This window comes from Manis pentadactyla, chromosome 16, assembly GCF_030020395.1.
Source record: "Manis pentadactyla isolate mManPen7 chromosome 16, mManPen7.hap1, whole genome shotgun sequence".
NCBI classification, from domain to species: domain Eukaryota; kingdom Metazoa; phylum Chordata; class Mammalia; order Pholidota; family Manidae; genus Manis; species Manis pentadactyla.
The window spans coordinates 61,829,296-61,846,738 of NC_080034.1; the positions used below are offsets into that span (position 1 = coordinate 61,829,296).

Genomic DNA, 17,443 nt, shown 5'->3' on the forward strand with positions numbered 1-17,443 from the left:
GGTCAGTACGACTGGACTTTAGAAATCAAATGGGAAGAAGCCTACCCATCAGGCCTTCTTGGAGGAATCTGGACCCTGCTGGACCCCTTTGGGGCCTCCCCACCCCCAAACCCATTGCCCCACCATGGACAGAAGCAGCAAGTTCTAACTTCCCAGGATTCCTCCTGGCTGCCGGGCTGAGGCCTCCTGCAGGGACCTCTGCCCAAGGTCACTGGTGCTGGCTGGCAGGACAGGTTTGCTTCTGGCATTAAAGGTCTTTGTTCCCTCTGAGCTCTGGCTAGTAGTAAATAAGTGACCCACAATAACTGAGTCTGCGTTGGGAACCCAAGTGCTCCACTCAGCAGACCTGCACGTGAGAGAAGTCCCTGAGCAGCCCCCAGTCCCAGCCCAAGTCCACAAGGGGGTAACCTGCCGAGACCTGCCCCTCCCTAGGCCAAGTTATCTGCTTTGCCACCAAGCTTCTGCTTTTCTTTGGATTCCTCTGTACTGTAAACACTGCTTCAAAAAGCAAGCCAGACTCCTTTGCAGAGGTCCTGTTTTAGGGATGGACGAGAGGGGAGAAACAAGGGCAAGAGGAGCACGGGTGGGGAAAGGGTGTGGGGGAAGAGGGGGAGGGAGGGAGGGAGGGAGGGACCAGGGGGGCTTCAGGGGAGAAGATGGCAGGAAATCATTTACTCTATCACTGGAATCTTCTGTTCCCCCAGACCTAAGGTCCCAGCTGTCCATTACTGGGGTGATGATTTGTGTACTAACAAACATGACTCAGAGCAGCACTTGTGCCTCTTACCCTTGGAATTGCCATTATCAAACACTCATGTCTCAACCTGGCAGGAAAGTCAGCCAGCACAGCTCCCCGGAAACACCGATCGGGGGGCCTTTAGCCACTGCTGGATTCCTACCGCTGGGTGACAGCCAGCACGTGGGCCAGGCACCCTGGTGAGCACCAGGGAAGGAGGTGCAGCAGGCCCGGTTGTTCAACTCCCGGGTGCGCCGCTCACCATGGCACGCTGGTGTGCGACCATCACCACCATGACCGCACCACACAGTCTGCGAGCACCAGGAGTAATCAAAGCAAGGGGATACTCATTTGTCCTGAGCTGAAAGACCCCTTTGGGTGAGGATGCAAATCAAAGGGGAGCTTTTTCAGAATACAGTGCCTGGAACAATCGCAGACCACAGGATCCAGAACCTGGAAAGGATAGATCAGAAACCCAGGACACTGGCCTGTGTGCTTTTGTATTTTTTTTATTAAGGTATCATTGATATACACTCTTATGAACATCTCCCATGACAAACACTGTGGTTACTATATTCACCCATATTATCAATTCCCCCCCACACCCCATTGCAGTCACTGTCCATGAGTGTAGTAAGATGCCACAGAGACACTACTTGTCTTCTCTGTGCTACACCGCTCCCCGTGACCACCCCCTCCACACCATGTGTACCAATCATAATACCCCTCAATCTCCTTCTCCCTCCCTCCACCACCCCTCCCTTTTGGTAACCACTAGTCCCTTCTTGGAGTCTGTGAGTCTGCTGCTGTTTTGTTCCTTCAGTTTTGCTTTGTCATACTTCGTAAATGTCTTTCTCCGTACTTGTCTTTCTCCGCCTGGCTTATTTCACTGAGCAGAATACCCTCTAGCTCCATCCATGTTGAAAATGGTAGGATTTGTTTTCTTCTCATGGCTGAATAGTATTCCATTGTGTATATGTACAACCTTTTCTCTATCCATTCATCTACTGATGGACACTTAGGTTGCTTCCATATTTTGGTTATTGTAAATGGTGCTGTGATAAACATAGGGGTGCACATGTCTTTTTGAATCTGTGGTCTTGTTTTGTTTGGGGTAAATTCCTATGAGTGGAATTCCTGGGCCAGATGGTATTTCTATTTTTAGTTTTCTGCTTTCCACAATGGTTGCATTGACATTCCCACCAGCAGTGTAGGAGGGTTCCCCTTTCTCCGCATCCTCGCCAGCAATTGTTGTTCCTTGTCTTTTCAATGTTGGCCATCCTAACTGGTGTGCAGTGATATCTCATTGTGGTTTTAATTTGCATTTCCCTGATGATGAAAAGATGGAGCATCTTTTCATGTGTCTGTTGGCCATCTGAATTTCATCTTTGGAGAAGTGTCTGTTCATATCCTCTGACCATTTTTTAATAGGATTATTTGCTTTTTTGGGTGTTGAGGCGTGTGTGTTCTTTATATATTTTGGATGTTGATCCTTTGTTGGATATGTTGTTTACAAATATATTCTCCCATACTGTAGGATGCCTTTTTGTTCTACTGATAGTGTCTTTTGCTGTACAGAAGTGTTTTAGTTTTATGTAGTCCCATGTGTTCATTTTTGTTTTTGTTTCCCTTACCTGAGGAGATGTGTTCAGGAAAAAGTTGCTCATGTTTATGTTCAAGAGATTTTTGCCTATGTTTTCTTCTAAGAGTTTTATGGTTTCATAACTTACATTCAGGTCTTTGATCCATTTCAAGTTTAGTTTTGTGTATGGAACTAGACAATAATCCAGTTTCATTCTCTTACATGTAGCTGTCCAATTTTGCCAACACCAGTTGTTGAAGAGGCTGTCATTTCCCCATTGTATGTCCATGGCTCCTTTATCATATATTATTGACCATATATCCTTGGGTTTATATCTGGGCTCTCTGTTCTGTTCCATTAATCTATGGGTCTGTTCTTGTGTCAATACCAAATTGTCTTGATTACTGTGGCTTTGTAGTACAGCTTGAAGTTGAGGAGCATAATCCCCCCAGCTTTATTCTTCCTTCTCAGGATTGTTTTGGCTATTTGGGGTCCGTTGTGGTTCCATACGAATTTTAGAACTATTTGCTCCAGGTTGTTGAAGAATGCCGTTGGTATTTTGATAGGGATTGCACTGAATCTGCAGATTGCTTTAGGCAGGATGACCATTTTGACAATATTAATTCTTCCTATCCATGAGCATGGGATTTATTTCCATTTATTGGTATCATCTTTAATTTTTCTCATGAGTGTCTTGTAGTTTTCAGGGTATAGGTCTTTCACTTCCTAGGTCAGGTTTATTCCTAGGTATTTTATTCTTTTTGATACAATTGTGAATGGAATTGTTTTCCTGATTTCTCTTTCTGCTAGTTCATCATTAGTATACAGGAATGCAACAGATTTCCGGGTATTGATTTTGTATCCTGTAACTTTGCTGAATTCAGATATTAGGTCTAGTAGTTTTGGAGTGGATTCTTTAGGGTTTTTTAATGTACACTATCATGTCATCTGCAAACAGGAACAGTTTAACCTTACCAATCTGGATGCCTTTTATTTCTTTGTGATGTCTGAGTGCCATGGCTAAGCCCTCCAGTACTATGTTGAATTAAAGTGGGGAGAGTGGGCATCCTTATCTTGTTACCGATCTTAAAGGAAAAGCTTTCACTTTCTTGCTGTTAAGTATGATGTTGGCTGTGGGTTTGTCATAGATGGCCTTTATTATGTTGAGGTACTTGCCCTCTATACCTACCTTGTTGAGAGTTTTTATCATAAATGGATGTTGAATTTTGTCAAATGCTTTTTTAGCATCTATGGAGATGATCATGTGGGGTTTTGTCCTTTTTGTTGATGTGGTGGATGATGTTGATGGATTTTCAAATGTTGTACCATCCTTGCATCCCTGGAATAAATCCTACTTGATCATGATGGAATATCTTTTTTATTTATTTTTGAATTCAATTTGCTAATATTTTGTTGAGTATCTTTGCATCTATATTCATCAGGGATATTGGTCTGTAATTTTCTTTTTTTGTGGTGTCTTTGCCTGGTTTTGGTATTAGAGTAATGCTGGCCTCATAGAATGAGTTTGGGAGTATTCTTTCCTCTTCAACTTTTTGGAAAACTTTAAGGAGCATGGGTATTAGGTCTACCCTAAATGTTTGATAAAATTCAGCAGTGAAGCCATCTGGTCCAGGACATTTGTTCTTAGGTAGTTTTTTGATTACCAATTCAATTTCGTTCCTAGTAATTGTCTGTTCAGATTTTCTGTTTCTTCCTGGGTCAGCCTTGGAAAATTCTATTTTTCTAGAAAGTTGTCAATTTCTTCTAGGTTATCCAGTCTGTTAGCAAATAAGTTTTCTCTATTAATTCTTTGTATTTTGGTGGTGTCCATAGTGATTTTTCCTTTTTTCATTTCTGATTCTGTTTATATGTGTAGACTCTCTTTTTCTCTTGATAAGTCTGGCTAGGGGTTTATCAATTTTGTTAATTTTCTTGAAGAACCAGCTACTGCTTTCATTGATTCTTTCTATTGTTTTATTCTTCCCAATTTTATTTATTTCTGCTGTAATCTTTATTATGTCCCTCAATTCTACTGACTTTGGGCCTCATTTGTTCTTCTTTTTCCAGTTTTTTTTAAAATTATGAGTTTAGACTATTCATATGGGGTCATTCTTTCCTGAGGTAGGCCTGTATTGAAATATACTTACCTCTTAGCACGGCCTTTGCTGCGTCCCATAGATTTTTCAGTGTTGAGTTATTGTTGTCATTTATCTCCATACATTGCTTGATCTCTGTTTTTATTTGGTCATTGACCCACTGACTATTTAGGAGCATGTTGTGAAGCCTCCATGTGTTTGTGGGCTTTTTTGTTTTCTTTGCATAATTTATTTCTAGTTTCATATCTTTGTGGTCTGAGAAGCTGGTTGGTACAATTTCAGTCTTTTTTAATTTGCTGAGACTCTTTTTGTGGCCTAGTATATGATCTATTCTTGAAAATGTTCCATGTGCACTTGAGAAGAGTGTGTCTCCTGCTGCTTTTGGGTGGAGTGTTCTGTAGATGTCTCTTAGGGTCCATCTGTTCTAATGTGTTGTTTAGTGCCTCTGTCTCTTTACTTATTTTTTGTTGGGTTGATCTGTCCTTTGGAGTGAGTGGTGTGAAGTCTCCTAAAATGAATGCACTGCATTCTATTTCTCCCTTTAATTCTGTTAGTATTTGTTTCACATATGTAGGTGCTCCTGTGTTGGGAGCACAGATACTTTTTTTTTTGCTTCTACACATCCTGACATTTATTTTGAAACCTTCACAAACACAGAAAGATGGCAAGAACAATAGGGGGAACTTTTTTTTGTTTTATTTTTTACCATCAACCATTTAAGAGTAAATTGGCAACCTGATGCCTCATAACTCTCAAACCCGTTAGTGTGTAATTCTGATATATACACAAAGATATTCTACATGATCTTGGCATAACCATCAAAGCAGGAATTAACACTGGCCATCTACCACTTACTCTAAGATCCCTTTCAATTTCACCAAAAGTACCAGTGAACTCACTACAGTGAAAGGACACAGTCAAGAGTCTCACACTGCTGCTCTTTGTCAGGTCTTTTCAGCCTCTGTCAGTTAGGAAAAGTCCCTCTGTTTTTCTTTGCCTTTCATGACCTTGACCCTTTTGAAGAGCTGTAATGATTTTGCAGCAAGTTTGTCATTTTGGGTTTGTCTGAGACTTCCTTATGATTAGATTCATTATGTATCTTTAGCAGGAATATTGCAGAAGTGATGTTGGGTTCTTCTTGACACACCCTATCAGGTAGCACCCATTTCCATTTGTCCCATGGTCTGCTTGGGTCGCTTGATTAAGGTGATGTCTGCCAGGCTTCTCCACTATAGTTGCTCTTTACCCCTCTGTAATGCATCAGTATTTTGGGAGCACAGATATTTTTAATGGTTATATCTTCTTGTTGGACTGAGTCCTTTATCACTATGTAATGTCCTTCGTTGTCTTGTTACTTTCTTTGTTTTGAAGTCTATTTTGTCTGATATTAGTACTGCAACTCTTGCTTTTTTCTCCCTATTAGTTGCATGAAATATCTTTTTTTCCATCTGTTCACTTTCAGTCTGTGTATGTCTTTGGGTTTAAAGTGAGTCTCTTGTAGGCAGCATATAGATGGGTTTTGTTTTTTTTATCCATTCAGTGACTCTATGTCTTTTGACTGGTGCATTCAGTCCATTTACATTTAGGGTGATTATCGATAGGTATGTACTTACTGCCACTGCAGGCTTTAGATTCATGGTTACCAAAGGTTCAAGGTAAGTACTCTTGGTTTGAGGCCCTTCTGCTTCATGGCATTAAATACACCATGCCACTCCCTTCTGGCCTGTAAGGTTTCTGTGGAGAAGTGTGATGATAGCCTGATGGGTTTTCCATTTTATGTGATCTTTTCTCTCTCTGTGGCTGCTTTTAAAAGTCTGCCCTTATCCTTGATCTTTGTTATTTTAATTATTCTATGTCTTGGTGTTGTCTTCCTTGGGTCCCTTGTGTTGGGAGATCTGTGCACCTCCATGGCTTGAGAGACCCTCTCCTTCTCCAGATTGTTGATGTTTTCAGCAATTATCTCCTCACAGACACTTTCTATACCTTTTTCTCTCTTCTTCTTCTTCTGGTACCCTTATAATGTGAATATTGTTCCATTTGGATTGGCCCCACAATTTTCTCAACATTTTTTTATTCCTAGAGATGCTTTTTTTTTCTCTGCCTCAGCTTCTTTGTATTCCTGTTCTCTAATTTCTATTTCATTTACTGTCTCCTCTACTTCATCTAATCTGCTTTTAAATCCTTTCATTGTATGCTTCATTTCAGGTACTGAATTCTTCAATGTTTGTATCTCATTCCTGAATTCCTCCGAGTTCTTGAATATTTTTCTGTAGCTCCGTGAGCATGTTTATGACTTTTATTTTGAAATCTCTTTCAGGAAGATCGATGAGTTCAGTTTCACTTGGCCCTCTTTCAGGTGTTTTTGGGATTTTGGTTTGAATGAGGTTCCTTTGATGTTTCATATTTGTATGTGGCGCCCTCTAGTGCCCAGAAGCTCTACTTTCTGGAGCTGCTAAGCCCCTGGAGCGACTGTAGGGGTTGCAGATGAGCGGTACTGGTGCCTGTCAGGAGGAAAGAGCTCTTTCCTGCTTCCCGACTGCAGTGCCTGTCTCCACTGTCAGAGCCACTGGGCTGAGTGTGCAGGGAGAAGCCTCTATGCTTTGCACTTGTAGCTGCCATAGGCGGGGCCTTCCTCTAGCTGGCCTGACGCAATAGCCAGGGCAGCAGATTTTCAAGCTGGTCCTGGCCAGGAGGAAGGTGCAGCAGACTGTGAATTGTGGTGTGGGGCCTTGTAGTTGCATAGCCAGCCAGGGGGGATGGAGCACCTGAAGCTCCTGAAAGTTCCCAAACTCCTGGGCAGTGTCTGCCCAGATAATTTTGTCCACCTGTCCTTTTTTCTGAGCAGCAAGCTCTGTGCAATCCTTGCTCCTTTAGCAGCCCTCTTGCTGTTGGTAAGTCTCTTAGACTGCCAGCCTTTTTTCTGTCCCAGAGTGGCTGTTGTGGGTCCCTGTTCTCTACAATTGGCTGGAATCTCAGTCTCTCCAAGTATTCTGCCTGTCTTAGCTTTCCAACCCCACTAATCTCCAGAGCACCATGTAGTGTGGGTTTGTGCTTCCAGAGCAGATTTCCAGGGCTGGGTGTTCAGCAGTCCTAAGTCTCCACCCTCTCCCCACTCCATTTCTCTTCCTCCCTCTGGTGAGCTGGGGTGGGGAAAGGCTTGGGTCCCTCCGGATCATGGCTTTGGTACTTTACCCTTTTCCTCAAGGTCTGTTTTCCCCAGGTGTAGGCAGTCTGCCACAGCCTTCTTTCCTGCTGCTTTTTCAGAATTAGATGTATTTGCTATATTTTCATATTATACGTGGTTTTGGGCAGAGGTTCCATCTCACCTCTCATGTCGCCATCTGGCCTGTATGCTTTTTGGGAGCTCCACAATAGCCCTACAGGATGAAGTGGAGAACCCACCGAACGCTTTGAAGTTTCTATTTACAAAGCTCTACTGCTGTTTCCTGCTAGATTTATAAAAATGTCCATGTTAAAAAGAAACACATCATGCTTTTGCATGAAGACTTGGTTGTTAAGTATTTTAATGTTTATTGTATGCCCTTCAAATCATTCTTGCTTTTCACTAAAAATTGAAAGTAATATTTAATTATTATTTGGGCACCGCTTTAAGCAAGAAAAAAGACTTTTCCTTTAACATTTTATTGTCAAAGGCAACACCTCAGCTTCTGTGAGTCAAGCCAGGATGAGAGGAAGAAAGCTGGCTGGGAGGAAATCAAGTCAGAAGCTGCAGCTATGAACTTCGTGATTCCTGATTTCAAATAAAACAACCAGTTTCTTGCCTCTTCCTATGACATGATTGACTCTATAATTTCTCCACTGGTAAATGCTTCACTTTTACAGATAGTCAGGCTGATGTCTCATACCAAAGATTCATAACAATTCAATGATGTTAGTATTGTTTCAGATTATGAGGATTCCCCAAATTTGTAGGATTCTTTAAAAGTTCACATTTCACTGCCTAAGTTTTAGATTTAATTATCTTTAAATTGAGGTATAATTGGCATATATATATGTCTTGCATTTTAAACAGCAGGGTGTTCTCTGGATTGCACACAGCAAAACACGAGCCCTTTCCATATTTTGTATTTCCGTATTTTAGCATTCAGTTTTCAAGAAAATCTGTTGACTGGTAACCTATATGTAGAGTATCAGATGGTTTTATTTATTTGGTAACTGCCACCAATTACTGCTTTAGCAGGGGTGTCTTCAAATGTACCTGTAACCACGAGGAGTTCCCTTTGCACCAAAGATCCTCCACCCCGCAACATGAACGGCAGAAGCCATCAGCCAGGTAATTTTCACTCTCACAGGACAGGCAAGAGATGAAGAGAGAAATTTCATACTGAACGGTATTATCTGGCAGTCATTGGGGCAGTAGAGAGAAGAACAACCAATGTGATTAAGCCTGCTGACCAAGCTGCCTATCCTCACACATCTTCCCACTGCCCTCCACCCTCGAGGTGAATGAAGGTTTCTTTCCTTCCATATCTGGCAGAGGTGCACAAGGGGCTGGACAAGTAGAAACAGCAAAGGTTGGCACTTAAGGAAGTTAAAAGGAGCTGAACTGGTGTCCAAAGCACTTTCCACACTGAGGTTTGCAAAGCTTACTGATCACCTCTGCTGCCTGGTGCTGTGAGCAGCGGGTTGGCGAGGTGCATGGGAAAGGCCCAGGCTGGCAGAGAAGAGGACCTAAAACCAACAGTGAGGAAGTGAGTGAGCAGGGAATGCAGGAACGTCCTTGCTGGAGGGCACCTCAGATAACATTTGAAGATCAGGAAAGGGAGTAGAGGAGGAAGATGAGGATGGGTGGGTGTGGGTGGGCTCTGTTTTCTGGCACTCCCACCTCTACCCATGGCCTGAGAACACACGAGATGCTCACAGGGGAAAAGGAAGGAACAGAGAACTGTCCTCTCCTGAGCGCAGCACTGGCCAGGCACAGGTACGGAACCAGGATCTTTCCCGGATCAGCAGGCCACCTCAGGCCACAAGTGGGGACAGGGGGCTAGAGGAAATTCGGCTACCTTTTGGAAATAAACAGCGTAACAGCAGATACCAGCTTCCTCTAAGACATAAGTCCTAGAAACTGAGCCACACAGAGAAAGAGCTGGAACCATGTGCCACTTGCTCACAGCAACAGTGAACCCCTAGCTGGACCCTTAACATCTGCTTCACCTAATGCTGCCCTGTGGGCCGGTGGGCTGGGCTGGAAATCTCCATGAGACAACACAGATATCACGCTAATCCTATGCATTCGCCCAGAGGTCAGGAGAAGGCGGACACTCAGGATACAGACATGGTTTGCCTAAATGTAGTTTAAAACTGGACACTGCTCAATGCCTCTGGCTACAATGTAGCTAGATTTTAACACTATTAAGAAGAAAAAAGCTCGCCACTTCCCTGTACAACATTTGTTTACAGGGTCCTTTCAGAGCTCACGTTTAATTTCTGTACTCTTACGTGTATGCCTTAGACTCATTTCCCGTTTCTGGAGGGCACATCTCCCAGAAAGCTAGGGAGCCAGAAGAGAGCTCACAGACAGCTTCTTCAGCGGCAGTCGCCTCCCAGGAAAACATCAGGCTGGGAGAAGGGTGGGTCAGGTGATTTCCCAGGCTTGTCCAGTGCTAACACTCAAATGGAAAATGTTCGAACAGCACCAGACATAGCAAGTGCTCTATAAAATTTCCTACTAGAGGTGATGCTGAGGTGGTCGTTGGAAGTTGAAGCGCAACAGCAGAGGAAGTTAACAGAGCCAGGGGGCGCCACCCTTTATGAAGTCTATGCGTGTGGCTAATACCATCCTGGGGTCAGTGAGTCTCTGATGCATAGCATGCTGGCCCATGTCTGTGTTCTACTTTATCTCAAATCACTTTCCAATCTTCTGCACTGGGACATGTCAGGATACAGGGAGATGGGGGACACATGCCCTACACACCTTCAGACAGAGGCCCAGCAGCCACATTACCCTGACCACGGGGCAGCTGCTGGGAGCCTGACGGTGGCTTTGAACTCTAGCTCTATAGCTCATCACTGGTCTGAAGCTCATGACATACTCAGCCTAAGTCTTCATTTCCTCATGACAAAATGTGGACAACATCGCCCCCATGGGACAGTCATGAAGACAAGCTTTTATAATAGGCAGGCTACCAACTCTGAAAGCCCGCCTCCTGCCAAGGCCCACAGCCCCACTGCAGGAACACAGGATGACAGGATGTCAGCAATGGCCCGAAACAGACACAGCCACTCAGAGGGTAGCCCTGTCTTATGCAAACCTCCTGTCTTTCTTGCTCAGTTTCAGACACTACCACATATTAAACCAGGTAGGACATTTTAGCATTCAGAAGCCAGGTCACCGAAACGACTGGATGCTCGGGTGGGAAATTCTACCAGGCATCTGCAAAGACAATGGCAGAGCTCTGGAAAGGAAATACTGGCTGCTGCCGTCCTCCCAGGGAAACCAGCAGTCAGGAACAGGTGGCCTCATCTGAGGCCTGATATCTATGAAGCACAGGACTCCCAGCTGGAGGGGGCGACAGGGAGGCTGGGTGGCGGCAGGGCAAGGGGTGAGCATAGGGGGTGAGGCATGGCAGGAGCCACATTCATCAGATGCAGGCCATCTGCCTTCTCAAAGTGGTAACAGAAATATTTCTCCAGAGGCTCTGCAAGCGACAAACATGTGTCACCTAAAAAGATCAGCAAGAGAGACTGCTGTGTGGGGCACCTTCTCTTTAAGATGCACCTTCTTTTCTGAATGGCTTTCTTCACTGGAACTGCCACTTTATTTCGTCAGATATAAATGATTTCAAATGGGAACACAATGACAGTCTGAAAGTGCAGCACGCATATCTAGAAATGCCAGTTCCTGTTAAACGTGGACAGGCACTGTGGACTTCCCACCCCTTGATTCCTGGATGTAAGGCCCCATCACACCAGAAAGAGACGCAGCATCTACATAGCAACCAGCCTCAGAGACACCCTGCAGCTTTGCTCTCCCCACCCCTTCTCTCTTTGCATACCTGTTGCCCAGGGGTGACACAGTGACCTCCCTCCTGTCATTCTACTTCATTAGTAGAAACAGTCTTCCATGGGTTTCTTGGAAGCCTCATAAGATGACCAACTCCAAAGGAAGCCTTTCCACCCGGTGCAGAGCAATGCTCACACCTAGTTTCCACTACCCTCCCCGTCTCCACTCCATCATCATAAGCCTCCTAACCACCCAGCCAGGGTGGCCAGATCTAGCAATGAAAAATACAGTATGCCCAGTTAAATTTGGTTTTCAGACAAACCACACCTCAGTTTTCAGTATATCCCCAATATTGCATGGAAAAATACCTATGCTAAAAATTATTGTTTATCTGAAATTCAAATTTAACTAGTGTCCTGTATTTTATTTGGCAATCCTGTACTATGTAATTCTTTATTTGGTTTTAGGTCCCATCTATTAATGTTTAGGTAGTAATTTCCAAAAGGTTAAGGATCTTACCCAATTTATTCTTAGTTCAATGACCTGAATCCTGTATGAATACTCAGTAAACTAGAATTAAGATGAGAGGTGTATGGTCATTTGACTATTAGAAGTACTTAATATAAAATTATTTAAAGCATATTCCTTATTTTAAACTTGTCTTTAAAAATCAGCATATAGAAACTAACATTCGAAAAATATGCTGGGATCTCTTTTTGGCAATTTAAGCCCATTAGTTAAAATATTATTTATATTTGTGTTTCTCCAGAATAGCTGAGAATATAAATAGAAAACTTTAAAATTCTACCACCATTTGTCGCTGGTTTTCACAGTCAACAGGGGGAGATGTGACCACTTTAGTGAACTGAAAGATAGCTGCAAAATTTGCAGTATTGCCCTTTAAGGACACATGGCAGTCAAAAGAACTTCATGGAATGATCAAAATTTTAAAAGCTGCCTTGAGGATGCTGGGAAGCAATTCTGCCAAAGGACCAAGCTCACTATGGCCCGACACCTTAATCACAGCTCCGCTTCTCCCTAGCTGCCTCCTGAGTGTAGCCAGGAAGAAATCTCACCACCTTCTCCAGAAGGGATGAGGCAGACGGAAGTGAGTAATCCGACTGGCCTACAACCATTTTCACCTAAAGCACCTTATGTTTAACACCTCTCTTCGCCAGCAGCCCCGGAGGGCTCCGACAACAGGAGTAGGTCATTCTGGTTACAGGGCACATGGGGAAAAACTCCCAGCACCACCAGGCAAGCCCCTGCTTCTGAGATGGGTCATAGGAAAAGGGTCCCACTTGTGCAACCCCACCCCTCTTTTCCCTCCCCCTGGCCGGCCAGGCCGCAGCCTCCTGGGGAAGTAGCCCCCCTGGCCTGGCAGCCCCCTTACCAGTGTGCGTGAGCATGTGCCTCTGGAGGGAGCTGGCCCAAGGGAAGACCCGGGGGCAGTGGGGACAGCTGATCTTCTGCAGGCAGTTGGCATAAGAGTTCCGCTTTGCCCTCAGCAGCCTGTCTTCCGGAGGGCTGCCCTGCTCTTCATCACTGGGCCCGTTGTGGTCTGCAGAGGCTCTGGCCACCTCGTCCTGAGCATCATCCTCTGCCGTCTGCAGAAATGGACTAAACTTGTTGGTGTCCGTGGTGGCCAGCATCTTCTCAATGCTGGCAAACTCCCCGCTGGAGTCCAGATCCACCCCACCGCTGCTGGCGCGGGGCCGGCTCCTCGTCCCCCTTTTCCGGCCCCTCTTCTTTGACAAGCCAGTTGGCCCCTGTTCGGTGGGGGACGCTGCTCCAGGGCTGCTGGCAGCAGGGGATGGGTCACTGGATTCTTTTGGGCTTGTGGTGCTGGTGGGGGCGGGGGCAGCTTTGGGGACGGTGCCTCCTAGGCTGTCTGGAGCTGCGGTGTTACTGCCAGTGTTTGTGGGCCCCGGGTCAGCCACCTTAGTTTTCAGCAAGGTGGGAGCCGAAGACACAGATGAGATGATCTGGGCGATGGAGGCCAGTGGGGGTAGCTCTTCTGTGACGGAGGGCTTTGGCAAGAGCAGGGGGGGCTTGGGGCGCAGTGGCCGCAGCAAGGCTGGGCTGCTGATGAGGGCGGAGTTGCCCAGGACCGGCGAGCTGTTGACCAGGGCCGAGGAGTAGATGGGGACTGCCAGCTGGACGGAACCCTGCAGGGGCTGGGGGTGCGCTTCCAGAGCCGCGGCTGCTGCCGCAGGGGCCACAAGATTTTCCAGGATCCCACTGGGTGCCAAGGTCACCGGCAGGGCAGGGCAAGGCGGTGGGCAGGGGGAGGGTTGCTCGCGGCTCTCCGGCTCCTGCTCGTGTCGGCCGTCTTCGCTGGGAGCAGCCTCGTCTTTGTCTCCCCTCCTGAAGTTCTTGGGGATGGACAAGTCGATGGGCTCCATAGAGCTGTCATAGGGGGCCGAGGAAGAGGCGCTGAGGAAGGAGACCACGTTTTCCTGCTTCACTTGGACCAGGGCCAGGCCCTTCTGGGAGAAGTCCAGGGGCTCGTTGAAGTCCACTGTAAAGTTGCTGGTGGGCTCCAACTTGACTGAGACGTGGGGAGGCAGAGACTGGGTGGGGCTGCCATGAAGAAAGCCGTTTTGGGGTTCCAGGAAGGTGGCTGGGGGTTTCCGCTCGCCAAAGGCCCCACCACCCTCCTCTATCTTCCCCGAGGTCTCTGCGGGCACCCCGGCGGTGCCTGGGCCATCGGCGGCCAGGACATAGCTCTCAATGTCGCGCTCAGGAACGTGCAGGTGCTGCTTGAGGACGTGGTGGATGCAGCTGCGCTTGGCCGAGAAGGCGGCGCTGCACTCCTTGCACTCGAAGGGCTTGCGGCCCTTGGGGCAGCCGCCCAGGCCGCGGCCGCAGTGTGTGCGCATGTGGATGCGCAGCGCGCGGTAGTGCTTCAGGTCTTCTCCGCACAGCCTGCACACCGTGTCGGGGGAGCAGAAGGCATCCACCATCTCGGCGGCGCTGCTGGTCACGTACTCGATGTTCTTCTCGATGTCCTTGCGGGTGGCCTTGAGGTGCTTCTTGCGGAGGTGCCGCTCGCAGTTGGCCTTGACGGTGAAGGGGTAGTGGCAGATCTTGCAGATGTAGGGCCGCTCGCCACTGTGCGTGCGCAGGTGGCGGATGAGCGCAGCCTTGTCGGCGGCAATGTAGTCGCAGATGTTGCACTGGTAGGGCGAGATGCCCAGGTGGGAGCGCACGTGCGCGCGCAGCACCCCGGAGAAGGCGAACACCTGGTTGCAGAAGCGACAGGGGTAGAGCACCTTGTGCATGGCTGGCGTCTTCTTGCTGCCGGGTCCCGTCATGATGGCCTTGAGGTCCCCCTCTGTTATCTCCTGCTTGATCTTGGCCTCCATGCTCAGGGGCAGCAGGGCCTCGATGATGCTGTCCTGCTCCAGCTGCGTCTTTATCTCGGCCTGGCCGGGCAGATCCACCCGGGGCTGCTGAAGGAAGAGCGGTGTGGCCATGCTTGGCTGGGCCGCGGACTTGGACTGCAGCAGGTGGGCGTGGGAGGCCACCTCTGCCGAGCCCTTGAGGAGCTTCAGGGGTGGCGGGGGCAGGCTGGGGCTGATGCAGCCGGGGGAGGCCTGCTGGGCATTGATGAGAGGAGGAGGCGTGGAGGTGGCCACCACTGTCCGCGGTGTGACCAAGGGCTTTGGCTTCAGAGGGGGCATGTGTTTGAAAATCGCCTGCAGAGGGGTGGCAGGGGCCTTGGAGAGGGGCGGAAGACTGATCTGAGGGGGAGCTGAGGCTGCCATCTTCAGAATCTGCTGGATGTCTGCCAGCTCAATGGCCGACTCACCGGAGATGGGTTTGACCACAATACTACTGTCGGGCTGGATGATGAAGCCCTTCTGGAAAGGCTGTAGGGACAGGTGCTTCATGCTCTCCTTGGTGGCCGGGAGGACCGTGAAAGAACCGCCCAGGGAAGCAGCTTCAAAAGGAGACAGGCTCAGCATGTTGGTGCAGCCGGGGTCCTGAGGTAGCTGACAATTGAGTGTCTGGAGCTGTATTGCTTGGTTGTCATCGGGCAGGGGCTCCTCAGAGGGGGCAGGCCTGACGTCTTTGGTGTGCTGCAGGCCCAGGAAGGCCAGGAAGGCCTTCTGGTCCAGGGCGTCACCAGGCAGGGGCTTGGCCTGCAGCCTTTCCCGTCCCTGGTCCGTGGTGGCGTGGGTCTGCTTGTGCAGGGTGAGCGAGGCGAGCATGGGGAACGCCTTGTCACACGTGTCGCAGACGAAACGCTGCTGCTCGCTGGTACACCTCCGCAGGTTTGTTTCGCACCAGGCCTGTGCGCAAGCAGGTCAGCAAAAGCAAGGGAAGAGAGGATTTAAAGACAAGCACTAAATGGAAATGCAGAACGTATCTGTGGCACAAGTCCTAGGATCCAGCTTGTCTCCACATTATAGGAGGAGTTGACCTCCTGTTAACTCCAGGATGAGTAAGGAAAACGACAAACATCTTAAGAACCTTATTTGCTTGGTGAATGGCATCAATCCCTAGGGAGTCTCAGCAGCGAAGCAATGCAGTCTGGTTAAGTAACAATACCACAAGGAAGGATTCATTCTCCTTTTAAAAATGGGTGCCCTGCAAGACTAACTCATGGTGACTATCTGCCATCAGTGGAGAACCTGCTCCTCCTGTGATTGTGGGAGAGGGAGCACAGCCTGCGAGAGGGCACGAGGGAGTGCCACAGGGAGTGGGGGCTTACGTGAGCGTGCACGTAGGGGTACACACACATCTGGGTATATGCATGGGTGTATTCCCATGAAACAACTCATTGAGCTTGAGGATTCCCCATTTCAAGCATTTAACCAGATTTCTACCTCCTTTTTTAAGAATTAGAAAAAAATAAAACAAGTAGTTTCAGGTGTTCTACAAGCAGAGAACAAATATGGCTCAGTTAATAATGACCCGAAACATTTTTAATAGAAAGTACAACACTGGAAATATTTAACTGTAATATAGGTACTAAAGTATTTAAAAAATACAAATTCAGTGCGAATAGGGCTGGAATGGGAGCGTTAAACAATTCACAACTTTAAACTCAAATGCCCCAAGAATGGACCAAAGCCCTGATGAACCAGACTTCTGGGCAAGTTCATGTGAGATTCAACCCAAGATAAAGGTCACCTATGCCTTCCAACTCAACCCAACGAAGACCAACAGGGCTAAGCTCTATTTTAAAAGGCAAGGTGTTATAAAAAGGACAAATCCAACTGATAGATGGCATTTTAAAGAAAATAAACCTCAGGCGGAGGAAGTTTAGCCCAACTACGTGGACTGTGGAGGTGGCTCCCAGTTCCATGGGCTGGTCAGAATACCTGAGAAATTCGAGGAAACTTCCTACAGGAGAAGTCAGTGAATCCTAAGTCGTGGAAGCCAGCAGGAATTGAGGGGTTGTTCTGTATGAAAGGCCTTCCCATCGCATCCCTGGGAAGCTGTTTGTGGACAAGTGCATTGTGGCGCAGCAATCCTCGATGTGTTCGAAAGGTGACGCAGCAAATGTCACATCTGGGAGAAGAAAGGGATAGCATGTGAGGAGGCAGCCAAGTTTCCACCTGTCCATCAGCTTACTGTATTCTTTGTTGCTTCATTTCAGTTGAGCAAAATAAAAATGATATGACATCAGGAAACCACTCTGTTCAAGGTCAGCATAAAGAAACTCTTCCTTAAAAAGAAATTATATCCTACCATCTCCTGGATATGCAATCTTGCAGACAGCACAGGCATGTATACCGAGAAGCTATTGCAAATCTACTTCTTACCTGAGTTACACAATGCAGAATGATGGTGTCAAAGGGCTTCTCCCTCCCTCAACTCAATGGATTTTAATTATTGCAAATGTTCAAAAGTCAAAAAGAATAAATTTACACAGCAGCCAGAGGGATCACATTAGCATCTCTGGTATCTGATCAGGATAAAATGCTAATCAAATTCTCCAACTAAATTAGCAGCACATGACAAAGATTATATATTCAATTCTGATAATACCACCGCTATTATCAGAAAAATAACCCTAGCTCCCATGCGTGGAGCCTACACTAAGTGCAAGG

At 47.0% G+C, this 17,443-nt stretch overlaps 1 protein-coding gene across 13 annotated transcripts in view; it reads right to left on the bottom strand.

The window, feature by feature from the left end:
• The window catches only part of RREB1 (ras responsive element binding protein 1), a 136,819-nt gene that overhangs the window by 11,016 nt on the left and 108,360 nt on the right, over positions 1-17,443 (bottom strand). For all 13 annotated transcript variants that reach the window (XM_036921364.2, XM_036921450.2, XM_036921410.2 and 10 more), the window contains 2 exons: positions 16,712-16,901; positions 12,772-15,676 (listed from right to left, as the gene is read on the bottom strand). In XM_036921364.2, the coding sequence (XP_036777259.2) occupies positions 12,772-15,676; positions 16,712-16,901 (3,095 nt within the window). The remainder of the gene's footprint in view (positions 1-12,771; positions 15,677-16,711; positions 16,902-17,443) is intronic.